This window comes from Diuraphis noxia, unplaced genomic scaffold (assembly GCF_037042655.1).
Source record: "Diuraphis noxia isolate RWA-SAM2 unplaced genomic scaffold, SU_Dnox_SAM2 contig0005, whole genome shotgun sequence".
Lineage (NCBI taxonomy): Eukaryota > Metazoa > Arthropoda > Insecta > Hemiptera > Aphididae > Diuraphis > Diuraphis noxia.
In genome coordinates this window covers 30,183,018-30,193,756 of record NW_028301715.1, presented here as the reverse complement: position 1 = coordinate 30,193,756, position 10,739 = coordinate 30,183,018, and the positions used below count along the sequence as shown (strand labels likewise).

General features: G+C 28.0%; 2 protein-coding genes across 4 annotated transcripts; one reads left to right on the top strand and one right to left on the bottom strand.

The window, feature by feature from the left end:
• Positions 1-1,925: 1,925 nt before the first annotated feature.
• fwd (phosphatidylinositol 4-kinase beta fwd) lies at positions 1,926-6,054 on the bottom strand. 3 transcript variants are annotated; one of them, XM_015515705.2, is made up of 11 exons: positions 5,833-6,054; positions 5,609-5,760; positions 4,957-5,136; positions 4,683-4,888; positions 4,487-4,604; positions 4,165-4,403; positions 3,977-4,071; positions 3,680-3,907; positions 2,792-3,488; positions 2,567-2,734; positions 1,926-2,489 (listed from the first exon to the last, which is right to left on the bottom strand). In XM_015515705.2, exons 2-11 carry the CDS (start codon positions 5,728-5,730, stop codon positions 2,302-2,304), a joined length of 2,241 nt encoding a protein of 746 aa, XP_015371191.1. In that variant the 5' UTR covers positions 5,731-5,760; positions 5,833-6,054; the 3' UTR covers positions 1,926-2,301. The 3 variants fall into 3 exon arrangements, with proteins under 3 accessions (XP_015371191.1, XP_015371189.1, XP_015371192.1); XM_015515703.2 differs by having other exon boundaries at positions 2,567-3,488; XM_015515706.2 differs by lacking the exon at positions 5,833-6,054 and having other exon boundaries at positions 2,567-3,488; positions 4,683-4,904; positions 5,609-5,754.
• An 82-nt stretch (positions 6,055-6,136) lies between these two features.
• LOC107166872 (uncharacterized) lies at positions 6,137-9,049 on the top strand. Its single transcript, XM_015515707.2, has 4 exons — positions 6,137-6,430; positions 6,551-6,679; positions 6,838-6,884; positions 6,941-9,049. Exons 1-4 carry the CDS (start codon positions 6,317-6,319, stop codon positions 7,875-7,877), a joined length of 1,227 nt encoding a protein of 408 aa, XP_015371193.2. The 5' UTR covers positions 6,137-6,316; the 3' UTR covers positions 7,878-9,049.
• Positions 9,050-10,739: the final 1,690 nt, after the last annotated feature.

Below are 10,739 nucleotides of genomic sequence, written 5' to 3'. Positions count from 1 at the left end.
CTAGTCTTAATATTGGAATGAATTGACTTATTAACAAATTTAAAGGTAAGAACTAAGAACATTATTTGTGTTCTCTCATTGGATTTTTGCAATGATTTTTAAGTGAAATATAATGATTTTTAAATATTAATATTTAAAAATGTATTCATATTTTCAAAATTTTGCAAAATGTCATTGTTACATGCTTTGAAAAATTAAATACAAAGAATGATAAATTATTAGTGAAACACTCAAATATAGTAGTGAAATTTGTGTATGAAATATCATATATAAATATGGAAACGTCATATAAGTAATAATTTAGATATTTGTGGTTTGTAGTCTCTGAGTCAGTGATGTTGTAAGAAATACTTTTTGTATATCAAAATGGTATGGTGACTAATTTAAAAACATTTCATGGTGTGACATGAAATAAATATCTATTCATATGGTTATTACTGCATCAGTTTCAAATATATTATTTTATAATATAAGTTCAGTGTTGGGCAGTGATCATTGACTAATATCACTATATCAGAGTAATGTAACCAATTTTTAAGTAAAAGAAATATTATATGTTACTTAAGTTACATTTAATATGTTCTCTGAACAATATTAAATAGCACTAATTTTACTTAGTTTGCATAATGCTGAATGGCCTGACTGATGTCAATAAGCATCATATACCTTGTTATTAAATACATTACAATTTGGTCAGCGTTAAGATTAAACTTTTTAATGTCTCCTATGAACATTCTTTCATGAGACCACGTGGATTTGAACTTGGAATACATCTAATTTTTTTTTTTAAACTTGAATTTTTTTAGTATTACATATTAAACAAAATATATTTATTTAATTAATCCTACATAAATTATGTTAACGTTAGATGATACCAATATCATTTTCGTTATAATTTAAAAAAATTTAAATGTTATGTTAAATTAATATCAATATATATTACAAATATTATTATTTTTTTATAAATATTGGTACTAGTTATACCATCATTACTGAGAACTTCAAATTTGAATCGTTCAATGACTCGCTTATACATTTTATTTCATTAACTGAGTACAATTGTTACTTATTTTTCTTTATTATTAATATAAATGTTATAATTGATTCAACTAGAGCAATAAGATACTTATGAGTTAAGTCATGACAATTAAATAGTATTATAAATAATATAAACTGATATTGATGTGTAAATATGCTGTTGGACATAAATATGTTACCAATATTTTGTCAAAAAAAAAAAAAAAAAATTAACAGTGATATTTTATGTTAGTTTATATTTATTTATTATATTTTATGATCAATTCTTTAGTAAATTTCAATATTGAAAATTTAATATCTTAGTTTTAACTAGAGCTTGAATTTCAAGCATTTTGCATATTTCTTTTGGTAAGTCTCAGAAAATCTAAATTAGCGTCATTCTATTAGACGTCACATGTCAAAATGTTAGCACATTTATGGTTTTAAATGCTAATTGCGTATTTAAAATTTGAAGTTTTTTTATGTATATTCTCACTTAAGAATGGAATCAAACATATTTTGTTAAATTGTTTTTGTATTCATGGCATAATATTATAGTTAGAAATAGAATTATAAGAAATGAATAAAATAGCTCAAGAACATTTTTTCAGCATATTTCATAAATTTTAGAGTTATTTACAATGCATATATTGGAATTTTAAAGTTCATAATTAAGTTTTAAAGAATACATTTATTAGTGCTGTAATTTTAGGCCCTGGTTATAAGTTATAAAATATAATAATTTTCTCATAAACCTTCATTCAATAAATATATGGTAAATTACTGTATAATTATTTTCTTGAAGAAATATGTATGATTAATAATAATTAAGCTTCTTAGAAATAAGAAATTAGTTGGATACACTTCCTTGATGGTAGGAACTATCAAAATAACAAATGATAGAGATATTTAATTAATATTTTTTTGTTTATTTGCTTAAAAAAAATAATTTACAAATTAATTACAATTTGTTATAACATAATGATATAGTACAAATACAGTGTATATGTGTTTTTGGTTGTATGTATGTACAAAGGGATTTGTTAACTTACGATATATTTGATATTTTTTCTTAGGATAAAGAATAAAGAATTTTTCTAACATTAGTATTAGGTAACATTGACAGTATTTTATTGACCAGGTTTAGTGAGCAAAACATTAATTATCATTTTCATTCAATAAAAAAATCGCACTTGGAAGTAGCATTTGCCAATTATGTAAATACTTTGTTGGAAACTTTGAACATATTGTTAAGTGTATTCCAAGTAACGTAAAGTGTAAAAATCACAGTATGCCATTAGTGTAGTATTGGAAACCGTCGTACAATTTGGTCGTGATTGAATGCAATGATGATTCAACCATGTTATCTACGAGCGATAGCAGTTGAGATTCCGTAAGATTTAAATGAAAACGACATTTCAAAGATCCAATTACAGCTGTTGCTCCAGCTCTAAAACAAGGTAACTGCGAATCTGTAAAAAAAAAATTTAACCAATTAATATTGAATCACATTTGATCATAGTCTTTAGCTGATAAAAATATTTCATACTAGCAGACTGCATGATTTGAACGACAGACAACACTCTGTCCATGTGTTTACGTGAAGCAATTAAGCCACGGAGTATTAGTAGTTTGAAGTATTTGAAACCATCCGAGTCAAGTCCACCCATTACATCAACCATTTCCGAAGTTAATTTAAAGGGCGAACTTTCAAATCCTAGATTTTTAGGGGACGCAGATAGTATGAATCCAAAATCAATATGTATAAGATTACCCTGATTATCAAGAAGTATGTTTCCATTATGTCTGTCTTTTACTTGGATCAAATAACAAACGAGCGAGTATGCAGCACAGCTTTCTATAAAGTTTTGTCGGGCTTCAGCCAAAGAATTTTCTTTAAATTCTTCTTCAAAATACATTGATAACGAATTTTTATTTTGTTTTTTAATCTGGTGCAAAGAGATAGAATTTAATACTGGTTCTATTAAACCGGCATCATTTGATAAACATAATATTTTATATGGAAAAACTTTTAATGGTACTAATTCCGACATCCATATACTATGCAATGTTAGTAATAATTGAGAGGCGAGAAGTTCTTGTCTCAAGTCATCACCTGTCTTTACAATAACTGGCAACAATTTCCAGTTGGCTAGACCACCATATGGAGATTTTTCTCTGACACGTTTTTCTTTTTCAGACCAAAGCTCTTTGAGCGCAGCAGCAGAAGGGTCTTCGGGATCTGTGGGTGAAGAACTTTTAATATCAGTAGAAACAGTGAGGCGACGTCTTATGTCACCAGCTACGATAAACATGTTTGGATTGTTTATTTCCGGTTTAAGGTCTTGGGGATCACATCGAGTGAGATTTTCTTCACTACGGGTTTGGCGAAGATTTGATACCCGGGTAGTTAAAGGAGATCGTTCAGCATCTTCTACTTCTGCTACTTCCACATAAATAATAAATGGAGCCTAAACATAAATTAATTGTTAACGTAATATGTCAAATTATGAAAAATTAAAATTGAGGTTAGATATCTAAGATTTTTGTTACCAGTGAAATATAATACAAATATTTAACATACAATTAATGTTTAGTAATTGTAATTAAATTAAATTATTTGAATATCTTACAATCACATACCTAAATATAAATAATTTACCTTGTCTTTAGAATTCAAAACAGCTGCTACACGTGGAGGTATTGATAAAATATGATGATTACAATTGTACAATGGTATCCAAACTTTAGCAGGTAAATTCTTATTAATTAAACTTAATTGGCTATATAGATAAGTAGTTTTTGCTTCTCTAGTTGATTGTTTAGCCAAATCACGTCCTAGTGTTGTTAAGCATTTTATAAATTCTATCTCGGAACACATTCTAGGAGCCTATAAAAAATTTGTTAAGTATAAATATATAAAATTGTATTTTAAAAATATTTTGGTTATTTGACTTACACCACATCGACACTCAGCTATTTGTTCAGTGCAACTGCATCTATTATCAAATGCCATACCAGAACTTAAATCCCCTAAAAAACTTCGTTCTCGCACTAAATATTAAAAGATAAATATTATGAGTAAACTTGTACAAATTAAAAAAAAGAAAGATTGTAAATTAAGTAAACTGTACAATAAAATCTTACCTATTTGAATTCCATTTAAATTGACCATCGAGCTGTCAGATCTTGACCGACAATGAGTCTTTTTTGTTAATAGGTTGAATGAGTCTAAAGAGGTTGGTTCACTTGGTCCTTGTTTGTAATGCTCGTTGAGAATTGTACTGATTAATTGACCACCACGAGATTTTGATTCAGTATTTAAATCATGGAAGGCATTTAATAACCATGCACATTTAATAGAAAAATCACAAGATTTACGACACCTAAAATTGTTATTTATTAATTAATATAAATAAATGCAAATAAAAATTTACAATACCTATAACTATGATAAATTTTAACATACCTATGTACCAAATACGGATCTATAGCTTCTGCTATGTCATCCATTTGTATGTACATACTAATTAGTTGTGGCAAGAAAAAATCTACTGAATTGTCATCAAAACTAAACAATTTATCACCTGAAAATTAATTTAAATCACTGTTTTTATAAATATGTAATATTTGAATAATCTAAAATGTCATTCAAATAACATTACCTATATATCGTTGGACACCAGGCTCTTTTGAGTTGAAAAGGTACATAATGGCCATTGGCATATCAAACAGCTTGGACTCAATCAGTCTGAGCAGAAAGCTTTTAGAAACTTTGTCAAATGTCTGAGTATCGTAACCTCCTTGTTTCGAAGGGCTGGGTTCTGAACAGCTAAGACTCTCTCGGCTACAGCTGCTCGCCATCTCTGAGCTATAATAATTTATAACTATATGACAAATTATTATTTGTTTTAATTTTTTTATCAAAATATTAATTACCTTCCAATACCCGAATCATCCGAATGGATATTTGGATCAGACATTGGTGCACATATTGGTTCAGGACATTCAGGACTTGGTATCACATCTACCTCTGGTATTTTAGTAAGCACAGAATCCAAACTACGGTTTCGGTGGTGTGATGGATGGCTTATTGTTGGTAATACAATACCCATTGACCTTTATGTTTAATAAAATTAGTAATAATAACACACCTCATAACACACATAGATAAAAAAAACTTTAATTGGATCATTCATTTAGAATATTTGTTTTGCAATAATTCTGAAATACTTATGCTATTACTTTAAGTTATTATAAAACGACAAATTGTCGTTTGAAATTTATAATTAATAATTTAATCAAGCTTCACTTGGCATTAATTTTATAAAAATGTTAAAACTGATTAGATCAAACCGTAACTTAAATTTTGTGCAGTATATTGTAAAAATAGAAATTCAACTGAAAATATTTTATTTTATTTTGGCCATGATTTATATTTTGAATAGTAAATAATTTGGTAAATATTAAATACCAGTAAGTTAGAAAAAAAAAGTTTGAATGAAAATTAAACATGTCATAAATTAGGCATTTTTTTATTAGGGGAATCAGAAGGTAAAAGAAAGTACTACTTAAGCTAGTAACATCATACCGAAAGTCAAGGCTAAGGTTCCTTTGGTGGTTGCTATTTCTGTGTTTGCTAAATTCCGGACGGCCATGTACTGGTGTTACAGAAGTAGTAACTGCCACTTTCGTTGATGCGTTTTCGTGCATTTCGTATATTTATATTTGTTTTAGTCAATTCTAGAACAAATCAAACGCGATTTAATAGTAATTTATGAAAACTGCACCAGAGAACATTATAGCGACAATTACTTTCAGATTGGTGTCGGAGTCCATTACAAGGCCGAGGCCAGAAATTCGTGGTGGGTTATAAGATGCAACGGTGAACATTTAGACAAAATGTGTTTGGCATAGCATTAAGATCTCATGTATATAATATGTAATTGATGTTGATCTTATGAAAAACGTCAATATTGTTTAAGTTGAAAAATTTCAAAATGCCAAGTATACAGAAAAAAGGGCGTTTTTGGACAAAACAAATGTTTGAGGTTAGAATGGTTAACCGAAAGCTGATGTTATCTGTTGCGAATGGTCTGTGGTTATGATAGTACGAAATAATATTGATGAAATAATAGAAATATAGAATATTACAGTATTACACATTCATACATACACAATATAGCTAGGTACCCATTACTTTTCTTTCACTTTAAAAATTATTTGACCAAATTCGTATGGATGTTCGTGTTTTTTCGTATGTAATTATTGTTGTTTACACTTCGTAGTAATTGTTACAATGGACCTATCTGGATTTTGTCGGTACTGTCTGACGGAAGACGATGCAAAAACGCCCATAGTCGAAGATCCTGATGGTCTGGCAGAGAAAATAAATATGTGTTTACCGAATAAAGTAAGAGATGATATTTTTATTAAATATTACTAAGTACAGTAATTAGTAATTATATTATTATACTGTATTTTAATTTTAATTTTTATCAATACCAATAATTGTCGTCCTGTGTTTAATCAGTTTTCAGAAGAAGACCCGTTTCCAAAAATGATATGTAATAGTTGTCATCGGAAACTTTTGGAGACGTATAACTTCTTTATGTGCATCCAGGAGACTGAGAATCATTTTCGTGGCATCTTGGATCAAATGGTAATGTCTTTAATGACACAAATAAATTGTTATATGACTCAAGTCGTTAATTTTATCTCTCCAATGTATTAAGTTTTCAACAATTGAAATGAGTTATTTATATTGTGTCTGATAATTTCCTACTAAAATTAAATAATACAATATGTTAAATATTTTAGAATCAGCCACCAAGTGATTGTGATGTAGGGACACCCACAGTTAGAAGGTAAAAACAATTAATACTTTTAATTTTAATTATTAATATATTGTAATTAATTTTAGACCAAGTAAAAGAAAATCAGGACCTTGTAAACGTTTGTCTGTTAAATCACCCAAGAAAACTGTTCATGCTGAGATAGTAGATGATGAAAATCAGAGCAAATCTGTGGACGAACCTTCAGATAGTTTGACAGAAAAACAAGATAAACCTCTGCATGTATGTGAAATCTGTGATCGCACATTTCAAAATCTTTTGGCATTTAACACTCATGTCTTAAACCATAATAATGAACCTCCTACTATTTCATGTGAGTCATGTGGTTATACTACACAGCATCGATCGTCTATGTACCGTCATCAAAAGCGTCATCTTAAGCAGTCCAAGTATACATGTTCAGAATGCAACAAAAATTTTATTACAGAAAGTTCACTAAATGAACATAAAAATAAGCATACTGGTGATAAGCCATTTAAATGTGAATCATGTAAAAAATCATTCTCTTTATCTCGATACTTAGCAACACACATGCGCCTTATACATGGTGATACAGTATCATACGTGTGCACTCAATGTGGGCGTAAATTTGATGATCGAAGTTCACTAGCTCTACACCGTCGAACTCATAAAAGAGCTATGTCTTGTCTATGTGACATATGTGGCAAAGAACTATCCAGCAGAGAACATTTGAAGTTACACAAACGATTACACACAGGAGAGAAACCAAATGTATGTAGCTTCTGTGGTAAGGGTTTTGCAAAACAATGTACATTAGTATTACATCTCAGGACTCACACTGGTGAAAAGCCTTATCAATGTGATCAGTGTGGTAAGACATTCTCTCAGCGTTCTTCTTACGTAATTCATTATAGAAAACATACAGGTGCAAGACCTTATGTGTGTGCTTGTGGTAGTGGTTTTGTATGCAGAGCAATGTTAACTGCACATGAAAAGACATGTGCTTTTGTTTTTCCTATCAACATGTACCAAAGCATGTATTAACTTAAAATAATTTTTAAATCTTATTCAAATTTATAATTGTTTCTGTAATTATCATTGTTATGACTTATAAATTATGATAATAATTTATAATACATTTTTTTTAAAGCCATAATTTTTGAGTCCCCTACCAAGTGTTTACTTCTTGATGATGGAATTTTTTTTTTTATACTAAAAGTGTCAAAATTAGTAGTCAACACTAAATGCAATAATGACTCATTCATTTTTATGCTTTATATATTTATCACTTAGAATTTGTATAGTTAGTCTAACAAAATTTTTTTTTTTGGTATGGTATGTATATGAGAGTACGTCCAAAGTTCTTGTTAGTTTGTCTATTTGGCAGAAATTTTATCGAGCACATGGAAGTTTCTACTATGTCCTATTTTGGAGAGATGGTGCTCTCTTACACTTGGCAGTTGTCTGTCCTGAGAGAATAGCCGGGTTTGCACGGCATCTGAATTGCCATTTTAGTTCTATTGGCCACTCTGTGTCTCAATAAAATATTTAATGTTTATGATTATTTTTTAAAAATTACACTGTTTATTATAATAATTAGGTTAATATCTGCATTACTATGGGCTGCACAATTTTCAAAGAATAACTAAATATTTATTTTGAGGGAATTGGAACTATTTATTTAATGTTTTAATATAATATTATTATTTATTTCATATTATATAATTGGAAGTAATATTGATGATGGTATGAAATGTATACTTTTTAAATATATTTACGGAGTGTTCCCATAGCTATTTATATAAACAAAAATGACAACTCACAACTTATTACATTCAAACATTATATTTAAAATTAATATGTTTAAAATGTTTCCTTAACATTAGATGTGTATGTTACATAATATATATATAATATGGTTTTTATTTGGGTATGTTTTTTTTTTCATGAAATTAAAATATTCTTTTCCAAATAACCTTGGTTGCCATCTATAAGAGTTTACAAACTTAAGCGGTAAGATAATATGTTAATGATCCCACCATTTTAAATTATTAAATTCTTATGGAACACTCTGTAATTAAATTTGTGTTAACTTGAAAATGGGTATTGTATTACCAAACTTAAAAGTTATGGACACGCTTTGTTTCATTGTGCAATACTGCAATACCTATGTTTAGATATTTTTGAGAATAAATTATTGTATGATATTATAATAATACTTGTTATTGTTGTGAACATATTGCTCTAGAGCATTTCACCTAATTCATCCTGTTCAAGCTCAGTTTTATTTTTTTCAAAACTTAAATACTTCAGATAAAGTTAATAGCAAAATTACTGTAATAGTAGGTACCTAATCAAATACCTAATCAAATTAAAATCCTCCAATATTTTACATTATAATTCATAACATATGTTTTTTATTAAGTAGATATTAAAGACACTTTAATTAGATACCTATTTTATAATATATCAACATATTCCAACGATATAGAATATCTAGATACTTTTGTTTATAGTTATAAAGATTCTTAAAACATTTTTCAAAATATTTTTATTATGTTTAATTCCTTCTGATTTAACATAGCCAACATTTTTTGTACCTACCTATTTATAATGAAAAAATTACTGGTTGTCTGGTTTTCGCCACAATTTTCTTCAAAAAGGTAAGAAATACACATTTATCATTTTCTATTTTCCTAAATTAATATTATATCTAATTCGAAGAAATTCTTTCTTAGGAGATTTCGTGATACCCTACATGTAAGGAAGCACTAAGAAATGATTTTTCAAAATACTAATTTTTAAGAGTTGCCCATATGATAAAAGGATTTTAAGATTCACAATTGAATACTTTTTTTTTTATTAGTGGTCGTGTTTATTTTTAATACCAGCATTTAGTTACAACTTGAGAAACTAGGTGTTACATTTTTTGATTTATTTTTATTTTGTTATGACGTTCTGAAGTATTTTACATTTCACCATTTTCATCCAATATGTGTAAAATGTATTCTAATTTATTATGTTATACGGATATTTCTAACTGCACATAATTTAAAAAATAAAATAAAACTACAAATACAAAGTATATATTATTATTATTGTTAAGAGATTTATTTGAATAACATATTACAACTTATTATTTAAGATAATATTATGTACAAACACGAAACAATAAAAATGTTTTTGAATTATTGTAACAAATTCAATAAATCTGATGCGTATTCCACTTTAGGTAAACTATCTACCGATTTAAAAAAACTTTTTCTATGTTTTATATACTAATATTCAAGTATCGGCTTGAGAGCCGCTTAACGAAAGTTATCCAGCTGACATGCCAGAAGTTCACCATTTGCTTCCATGGTCGACGACTCAACGTATATAAATATATATATTATATAATTTTGTCGCTCACAATCGCAAAATTCAGACGATACATCAGCCTCTTCTAGTATCTACCATCTCGACACACTGAAGGTATGTCACGTGCCGATCTCGATAATGAGGAGGTCTCAGACCACATAAAAAACAAATTTAACCGAGACCCGGGGTTCACGTCGAATTTAGTCAGCTGTTATGAACGCATTCGCTATTGTTATATAGTACAAGTCTATTGTATTATTAAAAAAAATAATAGGATATAGGTTCCTATAATACCGTGTGTAATGTGTGCATACAATTATTAAGATTAACTATTAGTAGGTATAAATAATTGTATATACATATTATGTTACCTAATCTTTATTATAGAACATATAAAATAAAATATTCAAAAAGTAACCAATAAATAATTATAAATGGTTTTAAACATTTTAATGAATCTTAAGAATGTACTACCTGTTTATTAAAATTGAAATGGCTAATGGCTATTTTTCAGTCAATTTTGAATTTAAATAGTTGATTCATAAA